General features: G+C 39.2%; 1 protein-coding gene across 1 annotated transcript in view; it reads right to left on the bottom strand.

Annotated features, from left to right (window-relative positions):
- Positions 1–7,162: 7,162 nt before the first annotated feature.
- Positions 7,163–13,419, bottom strand: part of GLB1 (galactosidase beta 1) — a 40,843-nt gene continuing 34,586 nt past the window's right edge. The window contains exons 15-16 of the mRNA XM_030265118.4: positions 12,248–12,487; positions 7,163–8,611 (exon numbers count right to left, since the gene is read on the bottom strand). Coding sequence (XP_030120978.4) covers positions 8,351–8,611; positions 12,248–12,487 — 501 coding nt within the window. The 3' untranslated portion in view covers positions 7,163–8,350. The remainder of the gene's footprint in view (positions 8,612–12,247; positions 12,488–13,419) is intronic.

Below are 13,419 nucleotides of genomic sequence, written 5' to 3'. Positions count from 1 at the left end.
GAGAAGAACCTGATAGGTGAGACCTCGTACAGACTCAGCAGCCAGATGCGATTTGAATTAAAGTCTGTTTCTCCTTTGTGACTGCAAATGCAGAGGGTCCCACAAAGACAGACTGTGGTGCACAGGGGCAGAATGTAATTGGCACCAGCTGTATTTGTGCAGACAATGGTCATGTTTAGAAAAAAAAATACCATGTTTTATTAACACCACCTTACTAAATGCCCTCCACTGTCTGCACTGGCCTCCTTATCATGGTGGTGCAGAATTCAACCAGGCAGAAGTAGCCCAGCCATATCAGCACCTCTTAATCTGAGTTAATATACCCAAACCAGACTGTACCACCCTAGTCCTTTACTTCTCCCTGAAAACAAACTAACAAAATCTGTTGAGGTTTCACCTTTAACTTTGCAAGGGATGTCGGTCGATCTGAGTCTTGCATTTGCCAAATAGAAATCAAAACTCTGCCCTCCTTTGTAAAACAAGGCATTTTGGAGATGAAAAGTACTACAATTAGATACTATTACATAAACAAAAATCTGTGTATTACTTGTTAGATTTGTCTCAAGACATCAAGAACCATGCACTCTCATTTACCCACAGCCCAGAAAGTTTAATCTCCTTCCACAGAAGACTTCATAATGCATTATTCTAAACACAAGTCTTCAGTTTTGAGCAATATCTACCAAACATTTCTCAGCCAATGAGTGATTGTCCTGAATCATGAAGGCTTGAAGACTAAATCCCTACCTCTTTTTAACTTGCTTGCCCAATTTAACTGAGGTTTTGACATTTGTAATCAGTAGGGGGTTTCACCAATTTGCATGAATGTACTAAAACAGGTAACAGGAAAAAACAGAACTTCACAAGAAAGGATAGGAACATTCTTTCAAAGCCAAACCATCCTCACAATTTTGCATCAAAAGGTCTACAGCCTGATAACAAATGAGCAAGCTCTCAAATCAGAATACACTATGAAGCACCAAACAAGGCTGTTGAACAGACCTTATACTTTTAAATTCTGCCTCTGAGACAAAAAGGTTCTTATGAACTGTGCCAAATCCTTGACAAACTCAGAGAGAGGAGAAACCTTAGCAATCTCTGAAGGTTCTTTCACCCACCTTGCAGGACAAGTACAACGGCATGGTTATGTGTCCAGAGAAGGTGCTTGCACACCAGCAACCACAAATAAAGCAAACCAGAGATCATCCAACCTATTGTTTTGTGAACTGAAAATAGGTGATGCCTATCAATGCCTGACAGAACCAGCATGGTTTCTATCTTGCTCGGATAAAATGAAAGACAAGATGGTGACAAGCAGGTGGGAAGAAACTACTGGTACTGATGGACATTGCCCATTCTTGCAGTTAGGCAGATTTTTATTAGGATTTGGATGAATTTTCCCCACATTGCACATCCAGTCAGGGGAGCCAAACCTTTACTACAGTTCACCTCCTTTTGTTCATGTAAAAATTCTCCACTTGTAGCTAAGAAATCTGAAAGATACAGAGCTCAGCATCATTCACCTTTGCCAGTTTAGTGAGATGCAAGGCCATAGCACGTAGCTGGAAGTGCCAGAAGAGGAAATTATTTTCCTTCCCCTCTCCAATGCCAACCTACTTAGTTTAAAAAGAACAAACCCACCCTTTACCCAACATATTAGTATGCCTTCCCCAGTCTTCATTAGGCTTCACATCCAGATCATGCTTTGTAACACTAAATATTCTTTTTTGCTTGCAGCTCCATAGTGCTTAAATGACCCCAGTTACAGCACTTTGTACTGTACCTACAGTAACTGGAGAAACAACTTTCATGCAAGTCAAGTATGCTACTACTGTGATCTCTTTTCAGTATCTTTGCATGGACTGAGTTTTTCAGAATTTAAAAGATAAAACCAAAACCACAAAAGCTTTCTGGCTCATTTCAGCATAGGTAGCATCTGCTCTTGCATCTAATTACTGGCATCTGTCCAAGTTCTCCTTATTTCCTCAGATGGGTGAAAAAGCTTAGTTTTGGGGTAGTAATCGTATGTGGTCCTTTTTATCACAATAAAAGACAAGAAGAGTACAAAATTTGGCTAATTCACACAGGATCTACCTTTTTATTTTTTCCAGCACCTCTGAAGCCTTTGAATCAAAGTAAACAGACCTGAAGGGTTAGACTAGAAAAAGTTAAAAATGGGCAGCTTGCTGCTAGCTGTTTCTGCTAAACTTTCCTCTACTTCAAGAACAAGCTAGATGGATTCAGTGCTTTAAACAAAGTCATGTCTGAAAGTGTCTCTGGCCACAGTCAAAAGCCTCATGTCGTCTTGACTTCAGCTTTTGAAGTAGACACTGCTCTGGATCAAAGGACCAGTAAAGCAACACATGGGGATGGGGATGCAGAAGACAACAGACAGTATTTTGAAGGAAATCATGCTAACATTTTGTGAGTTCAGTATAAGGTCCTTGGGTTCTTCAGCACATTGAATCTGCCTGTTTATAATTAGTACAGACCACATCCTAAAACTGAGGGGGAAAAAGCAAAACAGCTTAAAAGAAAATATGCGAAGTGCATGTAGGATCCAGACCCATCTCTCAGAGTTTAAAGTCTTCCAGGAAGCCTTGATGGTACAGCAGATTGTTTCAACATCCAGAAATAAAATTTAACATGGAAGACACAAGAAAAGAGTGCCATTTTTCTTCTGCACAGTTTCTGTTATCCCATTTCTGTTTGCTGTGAGAAGAGCAACCAACACTTTTAGCAAACAGAAGAAAGGTCTAAAGCTCAGCATCAAGCAAGGCATGAAGAAGGTTAGGAGGAAGCTATCAGTTTATTTTTCTTCCGTCTCCTCAACAGTTCATCCTGTGCTTTGGACAACCCCTTCACCCATAGCACAGGAACAAAATCAGATCCCACAGCCACAAGACACAACAGCAGTTCACCCTCTCCCAGGGCAAGAGATTGCTTGCTATTGAACAAGTCCACAGCCAGGGCAGATTTCTAGCTAAATTTAGACTAGAGATCCATAAGGAGTGTTCACTCTGTACACCTAACTATGATGAACTTGAGAAAAGAAACCTCTGAATGAAATTTGAAAGAAAGAAGACAGGCATAAGCAAGCTGGATGCACAGGCATCTTTATCCAGCTTGCAAATTGCCAGTGGGTAGGTGGAAGGACTGGAGATCAACATCATTTTAGACAAATAAAGACATATTGAAGGAATTCTTTAATTTCTCTACACGAAAGCCTTCCCCACTGTGAGAGGAAGAACCAGCAAGAGTTCAGGAAGAATGAAACAGTAAATAGGTAACAACTTCTTACCTACAGCATCAGAGGGATGAGTTGCTGGGCATCTGCCCCCACTGGTCCAGATCTGTACTCTGGCCCACATTTACAAACACTGAAAATGCTCAGTTAATATTAGTATAGAAGCATGAGCCCTACGGAAGCACTGAGTTCAATAAAAATAGCGCATATACTTACAGTGAATAAGAAAACTTAAACAGGAAAAGCCTTTCAGATCATAGATATTGGCAGCAATCTCCTACTGAATTTGCACTGATATTCAACAGATCCACTCTACTTAACAAAGGTACCTCCAGTTGGAGTTTCAAACTCAATTCTCAATTTCATTAGAGTGCTGGTTTTTCTCCTCTCTTGTCTACCAAAAGATTTTAAAAGGCTAAATTACGATCATGCAGCTGTAAGCACAACACCAGAGTACAACACAGCAATCTTACTGTGATGCTGGCACAGGGTCTGCTATCAAAGTGTGCTGGGGAGTCTCAGGAACAAGAAACTCCCTGCTTCCTATTCCAACTCTATGGAGTTACATGTGGTACCTTCATAAGAACCTGGCTTTGGAGCTCTGTATATCCTTGCCTCCTGAGGGACAGGTGTATGTGCTAAAGCCCAAAACAGGAGTTCTTAAATATATCCCAAATTCCTTGGCCACACTATATATGCTAGTCAAAGGGGATTGCATTACCTGAAATAAGCTCTGGTTCTGTGAAACGTCTTGAAAGCTTCAACATTTCCCCCATAGCAGGGGAAGGCCACTACTCCCATATTTGATAACGTAACAAACAATAGGAAATATCTTCTGAAAAGGGATTTTTAAACATACACACTTTATTCAGCAAAAGCATAAGAAAGATCTTTGTGATGTACTTCTCCAACATTTTTCCATTCAGCCCATGGAACTAAGTTCTAGGATAATCTATTTCTGTCTAGTTTTGCCTTCTTATTGAAGGAGAACTACTAAAGCAGATCCCAATCTGCAGGTTCCAGTTTCTTCTGTCACACGATCTCCCAACCAGTTTGAGGTTAGCTGCTATGCCTTTAAGTCCCAGCCTGCAAGACAACTTTCTTGCAACTCAGTTATTTCTATCAAAAAGATGCTGTAACACCTGGATCGAGTCATTCAGGAGCTGGTTGCCCTTTCACATTCTTGCAAAATCTTACCCTGCACTTCTTAAGACTTCTCTAAATACAGTTAAAAGAGAGATAAGAAAGAGAGAGGGGACAAAACAGCTCAGAGCACAAATACACACTTTGTGTTGGCTGTGGACAGTGAAAGTGATACCTTTCTCTGTTAAGAAACACACTGAGAATATTTAACAATATTAATTTATACAAATGATGTTGCCTTAGGGTAGAGAGATATAGGACTAGATCATCTCTTACAAACCTTTCATCCTGTATTATCTGGTAAAATGTTGTCACCTTCTCAGCCTGTACAGTAACAGCATCACCCCCTTCAGAGCACACTGCCAATCACAGGATTATCATTCTTCTGTAATTGTCATTTCTGAACATCTGACACATATCTGTCAGGTGGATAGTGCTTGCTGTCCTGGCAGAAGGATTATTTCTAGTCACTCCTGCAAGTATTCAAACTGCGAAAACAAAAAATGAGTATTTCATCCAAAAAACTGCAAAAGAAAACAACAGGCACTGTGAAGCTCCCAAAGAGATTCGATAGCAGGAGATTGGAGAGCTGTCTGCAGCAGAGAATTACAAAAGGCACAGAGTCTAAAGGAGGGCAAGGTCAAGCCTCAATCCTGTCATTCAGGGACTAGAAAATGCTGACTAACACTTAGTAAGGTAGTTACATTATGAAAGAGCCTCATACATAAGTTAAGAAATAGAATTCAACTATATAGCACACTGCCAGTTCTTGTTCTTCTATTTGCTCATTCATCCCAAATAATCACATTAAAAGGCTTTCATTCATGCATTGACAGGATTATAGACTAAGTTTATAAACCCCACTCCAGAGGAAAAAAACACGAAAAAATAAATAAATCTGTGCTAAGCTGAGCCACAACAGCTACTCTATGGGTAGATTTTAAAGGGCATCCTCCCACAAAACTGCAAGCATTTACCTACGTACCAGAGGGGATCAGTGTGAAAATTCTGGGTTTTATGAACTAATTCTGACCAAATACCACACTTGCCAAATACCATACTGTCTGCCAAAATCAGAAAATAATGTGCTCATTACTCAGCTCCTGTGCAAGCAAAGCACTTGCAAATTTCCAAGGAGATACATCAGGAAAGATCTGAGGACCCACAGTTTTAGCATTAGGAATATTCCTTCTTGCCATGCCTTCAGGAGGCAGCTGCCTCCACCAGAGGGACCATCCTGATGAACTCCAGCACTTGGAATAGTTCATACAACTACAGCACAGGTATTAGCCAGGGGTCTGACAATGCTTTCACACCTTGCCTTTCAAAAATAAATTGAAACTAGACCCACAGGTGCCTTGCCCACTGGGTCAAAGTGAGCCAGGTAACTTCCTATGGCCCCTCTTCTCTTACTCATTTGCCCTCAATCAGAAGGTTTAATTCTGATTACATTTCCACTTTGGACATGGCTGAACTATATCTGAGGACAGACATGTTAAAATAACTGACCTGCCTGAAGCTGCAAAGGAGGAAATGCCACCTTAGGAAATCTAAGGTAAGTCCAAGGTATGTGGTGTGGGCACAGTGCCCCAGTGTGGGCACACGCAGGGCAGAACACTCAGCTGCAGCACCTGCAGACACATCCTTGGGTTAAAGCACCAGCAACAGGTTCATCCTAGAGCCGTACTCTGAATGTCCTTTGTCACAGGGACCTCCCTTCTGCATGGTCAAATAACATCTCTAGCAGTGTTTACATATAGGTAGAAGAGGATTAGTAATCAGGGCCACAACTTTCAGCTCTTTTTTGTAGACAGGAGACTTCACTGAAAGCAGTAAATAGGCAAGTATGCTAAAGAAGCTACCTAGAGCCCTACTTGAAAAACTTTAAACCCATTCTTTTCATGTTGTTACTGTTATTCTTAGAACTAATTAGATGCATGTTTATAATTCTTGATGCAAAGCCTGTCTGCTGGTAATGTTATGTAGTTATGGTGAAAAGTGAAGTCTCACAGATCACACTATGTTTTCACAAATATGATGTAAACTGAAGTTAGAGTGAGAACCAGGAGTTCCACTGCCCTCACAGCACTAACTGTCATACAATAAAAATATTCCCAGCTGTAACAGCACTGAGCTTAAATAATACGTGAATAGTACTGCACACTTCAAATCACAAAACTCATCAGTTAAAAACTGATTCTATTTCATCCCTTACTTTCAAGGCCTAGCTCTGAGGTAATTAATACTTGATAATTAATTACATGCAGAGCGCATTCCAGGTTCTCCATAGGGATGGTGCCAAGAAATAAAAGAATCTGGGTCAGAGCAGACCACTCCAAAAATCAATCCTGTCTGGGTACAGACCCTGGGACTGACATTTGAGGTAAGAATTTGAAAGCAGAACCGCTCTGTTGGACGAGCCACATTTGTCTCCTTTGAAAGCCCATCAAACACACCAAACACAGAGCAGACATGAAGTGAGTGGTGCTCCTTTACACCCTCTTCTCCAGTGATAGTATTGGTCCTCACCAGAAGAAATAGCTAGGATCTTGCACTGGCTGTCTCAGAAAAGGGTGGCACCTCCAGTGTATGCTCAGCCCATTTTAGCTGCTTCATTTTTCTTTGTACAGATCTTCGTTACAGAGAAAATAAACAAGACATTAATGAGAATAATTCCTCATCCACAGAGACTTTACAGTCTTATTTCTCCCTTAATATAAATGCTCATAATTCTCTCATCCTTTTTTCCTTCTCAAACACACAGAGGAAGAATTTAATCTTTAAAGAATGATTTTAATAATGTCAGACAAAAATCAAAGGAAGAAATCACAGATTATGAAAATACTTGATTTGATCGTCTTCTGTTTTTTAAATATCACCATAGAATTTGCATGACTGACACCAAAATCGCAAGAACCAAGATTTTGTCTGCAGAAAGTCAAATGTACTCATGGAGTTTGTGCATCTTTGCAAATACAAAGACCATCAGTTTACTGGAACGAAACAATTGCTGTGGATTAATTACTAAAACAGAAATAAAATTCTTTAACTTAAAGCATCCACTTCCAAGGTGCTGGCCTATGAAAAGCAGGTACACCATGACCGATAGGGAAAAAAAAAATAAAACAAACAAACAAACAAACTTAAACAAAAAAAAAAATTAAAGAAAAAATTCATAATTTTAAAACCACATTCTGCAGGCAGGTTAGTCAGAAGTTGTGGTTCCACCAAAGCAGCCTAAATTTCACATATCCTTGTACTTATGAATTTACTTTAAGTCTTCAGAAAAAGCAATAGGGAAGCAGTAAACTGGCTTTCCAAGAAAGGACAGATGCAGACTCCATGTTACTGCTGTTTGGACCAGCTGGCATTTGAATGCTCTCTTCCACAGTTTTCCTCACTGGTCCCGTAAGAAATCAACTGAAATTTTCTGAAAGTCACTTGCATTAAAAAAAAATGAGGTCCACTCAATGCTGGCAGTAAACCCAATGAAACTAAAATGATGCCTATACTCTAATAAGGTGATTAAGGAAGCTGAAAGTGTCTTGTCTATTGGCAGCTCTGACTTACCAGTCCACTTAAGTGAAACCAGCAAGGTAGTGGAGCCTGCACACCTTTTGTAGCCTCCTCTCCAGTTGCAAAACATGGTAAAAAATAAAAGCATAGGAAGGTTACTGCAGTATAAGCAGAGTACAAGGACTACATTTTTACTAGGCTGATGGAAACATTACCTTCCAGTTGAGTTCAATTTCACAGTCCAAGTAAAATTTCAAAGCTCCAGCTTTTATTTTTAAAAAGAAATTCAATATTTAACTGAGAGATTTTTAAAAAATATGTCTTTGAAGAATTTAAGAAGTTGCCTCACCTAAATAACTTCCCTTTTCCGAAGACTTGGTGTAAAACAGTACGGTTGGAGGGAAAGAGAAGCAAAGGGCGGAAGATAAAGAAATACTCAAATCATTATAGATGTCCCATCCATAGTTCTCTAACAAACAGTGGGGGTTTATCAGTTTCATGCTGTAGGGTCGCATTGATATTAGGTTCGTCTACAAATTCTATTTCGCATGCCTGGGTGCTGCAAGGAGAGCGCTCCAGCTCCAACACCGTTATGTTGTTTGGTGCCGAGGCAACGAGTACATTCCTTGGAACATAAAGGGTCAGCTGAGGACCACGGGCTGGCCAGTAGCGACCAAGATTAAAGCCATTGATCCAAATTTGCCCCTGTTAAGAGAGAAAGAAAAAATAATGTTTTAATAATCTGTCAGAGGTGAAATGACAAAATCAACTCAAGCATAACATTCTTGATATAGTAACTGAACTCCCTTCAAGGATAGAAAATCTGTGCAAGAAAATGCTAATGACAGTCAAAACAGCTTAAATTCCCTGAACAGTTAAAGCTATCACTAATATTTAAAAATAAAGTGGTAAAACACTGCAGTAATTCCAAATATGACAATAATTAGAAAAGCAACTGCAAGCTCCTTGCACTGATTTTTGTCCCGAGTTTATGACCAAAACAAATTTGAAAACTGGATTTGCTTGAAGCTAACTGTTAAAAGGAGAATGAAGTCACAGAAGAAAAAAGCAGATCCTAAGGCTCTTACGGTTCCCTGTAAAGTATAAGACTACATCACCTTGGTAGTCCTGCTCTGTGATTTCAAGGGCAAGATACAGCTTGTCTAGACACATGAAATTCAGATCTCTCTTTTACTTGTAATAGCTTAGTTGACAAAAGTATTTGTGAAATCACACTGCAATAAAGTACTGTTGTACTAACACACAACCATTAAAAGCCTTAGGATTTGGTACTATTATTTTAAGTACAATGAAAATGTGACATACAAATTCTTAAAATTGCTTTTTATAGTTGAGGTGGTCAGAATCCCTAGCTCAAAATACTGTACTAACATCATAAATACCTTAAATTCAAAAGATTTTTTTAAAAATGGGCAAGGAAAAAAGGAAAAAAGTCAAAACACTAATATATCTATAGAAACACTGAAGTGACACAAATGCAGATTTTTCCAAAAGTCCATAAATTGGCAGGCTGCAGAATGTTTAGTAAAACTGTAAACTAACTCCCATTGAGTTGAGCTGAGTCATCATTCTTAAGCAAGATATACTGCTGATTTGCATAAATAATTTGCTTTTATTCCACCAAGGTGTTCTTTCACTGTATATCAAACAAGAGCCTAGTGTCAAGGAAAGGGATGGAAAGCTTGTTTTGGTCTTTGGTAATCAAAACATAGAGGAAAACCAGACTCATGGCATGGATGTTCACTGATAAACATAATAAAATTGTATGAATCAGTGGAAAATAGGACTTTCATTTCATTTAGTGATTTCTAAAGTTGTCTGGGATAGCTGAAATCAGAATATTTTAACACAATTTACAGAAGCACAAATGTAATATAACAAGAATTGCTGTTCAAGCTGCTTTAGTGGTATTTTTCTAGTGTTTCCTTTTTCACATATTTATGAAAACAAATTTTATGAAACTCAAAAGAGAAACTTTTTAAGGAGTTAGTAACATACAAATGCAGTTGAGTTATTTCACCTCTGTATCACTTCCGTGGTATTGAGATCCTATCTTGCACTGTTCTGCCAAGGTGTTAATAAACCTTGACCTCAAATGCTGTTTTTTTTGAACCAAGTTTATCTTTGTTCAAGCTCACTACTTTCTGTAGTAGGTTTACAAGAAAACATGGCATGAACGCAAACTCCCCACACATAAGATGGATGAGTGAGTGTACCCACTAGACACTGGCCCTCCTCTCACAGAGAATGTCAGTAACCTGTGGGAAGTAGGTGTTTAGTGTGGGAATCAACTGCACTAGAGTTCTGATGCAGGAGATATGATAAGACAGGTCTCTGTTTCTGATCTGAATCAGTCACTGGCTGTAACTCCTTTTTCCAGTAAAGCTGAGAACTTAAATTTCTCAACTCCAAACTGTCTTTATTAATATTGCAGTTTCCAAAGACTTCACACTCAGGAATTTGAATGCACCGAACAAGCAAATTATGACATTATATCTACTAACAAATTAGCCCTATACAAAATAAAAGAGGGAGGAACTTCATCTTTACTAGCAAGATTTACTTTAGCATGGACAGCAATTATAGCCCATGATTCCAAAGGAAACAAGAACAGTTCTGACTCCAAATCCTCTTCTCTTTTGAAGAAAAAAAAAGGTTCAATAAATCTAAATATTCACTCAGTGGCATGTATGCTTAAGGGCATTGTGATTCCTCATGTGGAGGGTAGTTTTATTACTACTGAAGGGTTTAAGAAGCCCTGAAGGCAAGCAAGCTACAACACAGGTCATGACTGTTAATACTGCACCTTTCCTTCCAGGCTGTCCCTCATGCTATATTCTTCGCCTTTGCAAAGGCAGAACCATTATTAGGAGTTTAAGTTTTCTTGGTAAGTGCTGCTTCTGTGGTTTTTCAACTACTCAGACAGGTGAATTTTAATTCCTGTTAAAAATCCCACTCCACATTTAAGCAATGTACACAGTGCCATGCAAGGAACTACAGTGAATGGAATTTATACTCATCTACCTTAAAGGCATTTGCTCATTTGTTCATCTGGAATCTCTCTCCAGGACTGCTTTACAGGGTATACAAACATAAAACAGAGGTTTCCATAGATCAGAGGAAAAGATTTCCACCAGTACCTAAGAATTCCTGGACTACCTTGCCATTTTAAATATGCTAGTTTGCCAACGGGCAGGTATGGCCACCTCGCTTCCTGAGTTAGATTTATGACTGATAGGGTCACAGAATTCACTAAAAAGGTCTAAGATTCCAGTTGCCATTAAAAAAAAAGCTAATTTTTGAAGTTTATTCAGTGATTGTGTGACATGCACATATACAGGAACAGGGACTAAGTCAGACTTCCTCATCTAAGCTTAGTGTCAGCAACACCAAGAGCATGCAATGCATCACAGCTGTCTGCATATTGTGAAGTGCTTTAACCACTACAATACTGGCAGTGGAGACAGATCAAAAGCAGCTCCTTGTCCCACTTTATTTTAATAGCAGTAAATTAATTGTTTCAGAAAAGAACAATTTTGCTACCTAACACTGCCACAGGCACTTCCCTAAAGCCTGGACTTAAACACTTAGGCTTCCACGAGAGTAACACTCCAGTGAACACACTCTGCTCTCTGTGCCTCCCCCATCCTGCATGCTGGTGGTTTCAGACATGGCACTGTGAAAACACACTCTTTCCTGCTCTAGCTACACTCCAGCCCTGTGAGAATTTCCCATTGGCAAAGATCTGCTCACCAGCTTCTCATAGCAGTAAGAACTTATCTATAGATAAATTGCTTTCCCTGTGCAGTGCTCTCTGATCCATTCAGCCTGGGTACAGGTAAGCTTCTCCATGCATTAGATACATATCTGTGGCACACCACCAGCCACAGAGTCCAAAACCCTTTATGCTTTGCAATAGGATCCATAGTTCCTAACACAGCACCTCAAATATGATCCAAAAAAGAAAAAAAACAAACCTGTACAAACAAATGCAACACATCCAAACAGCCTGACAGTTAATCTTTCTCACTGTTGAAAAACTTGGGTGGATTAGTTCAGTTGTTTTGATTTTGGGTTTTTTTTTTGTGATGCTCCACTTTCTAGATCAACACTATGTATCTTTTGAATATGTTTCCCTTTTCTTAATGTTTTATCTCCAGATTGACTTAAAACAAAGAATCTATTCTTAAATAAATTTGAGACACCCACCTCCACGACCCGCCTCTACCCATCTAAGAGAGGTGGACTTTGATTGTCCATAGAAGTTTCAGTAGCTTTCTAAATGGACTTTGAGGTTTTTACAGCAAAAAAACCTTGTACCTTTGTCCAACCAGGAAAATTGACATAGGTGTCCTGTGGCAAGTCTGGAATCCCTCCAGGAATTGAAAGAGTACCAGTGTAAAATGTAGGTACTTCGTAACTCAGTTCTTTGATGGCAGATCTCTTTGGGTGATGAAGGAGATAAATAATGTCATAGTTCACTGCTCCATCTATGTCTAGAGGATAGATTTCCCATCCCACAAGTACATCTTGAGCAAGAGTTAGATTTGAAACTAGACCCTAAGAGGAAGAAAAAAAAAGCAATACAGAAATACAATTAGCTGATGTTATTGAAGCTATTTGGATGTACTATAAATCAGTCACAAACAAAAACTGATCAAAGTAACAGCTGTCAATCTGTGTATGAAAAAACAAGCATCTGATCTTCACCGAGTTACAAGTTTTGTTTAAAAATAAAGAGCTTCATTTATTCTCTGTGAAAGATCTGTTCCTCTTCAGAGTTTCAGGTTTTCATTGATACACAAAATTTTTTTCAAATTGTTTTCCTGTAACTGGAAAAAAAATCTGTTTTGCTTTTACATGGACATGATTCCAAAACTTGAGTCTTAATAAAAAGGAGAAGCAACATTAAATATCATTAAGCCTGAGATACCATCACTTGGTAACACTGAGTCACTAACCCAAGATACTAACTTGCACCATAGCAGAGAAAGTAGCACTTACTGCCCACAAATCTTCTCCAGATAAGATACGGTATAATAAAATCAGTGCACATGCCCAATTCAGTGAAATACTTTTAGCTTACAGTCAGCTTCAAGCCCATGGAATCCCATCTCATTTCTATAGGACCATGTACACAGTGGTTTACAGCACACCGGGGTACTTGCACACTGAATGCCAAAGCAAGGCAAGGACATAATCTACGAAGAATGAAAATAACATCAAGTTACCCCTGCACACTACTGTAATTTTGTTAAAACAGTGTTTCAGTGTAATGCAAGGAAGGGGCTGGTTTTAACTGCTTGAATAGACCCTGTATAGAAGCTGGTTTTCGGCGCAAGACAAGTTTTGTTGGAAACATAACATGTCAAACAGGAACAAGCAAAACCACAGTTTCCATGGCTTTGGAGAGCTTGTACAATGTGTGTCTGCTGTGGTATCTCATAAGCATTGCACTGTCTCTCAAAGGCTCACCATCTGTACGACCACTA

This window comes from Taeniopygia guttata, chromosome 2, assembly GCF_048771995.1.
Source record: "Taeniopygia guttata chromosome 2, bTaeGut7.mat, whole genome shotgun sequence".
Classification (NCBI taxonomy): Eukaryota; Metazoa; Chordata; class Aves; order Passeriformes; family Estrildidae; genus Taeniopygia; species Taeniopygia guttata.
This window is presented reverse-complemented; position numbering and strand designations above follow the sequence as displayed.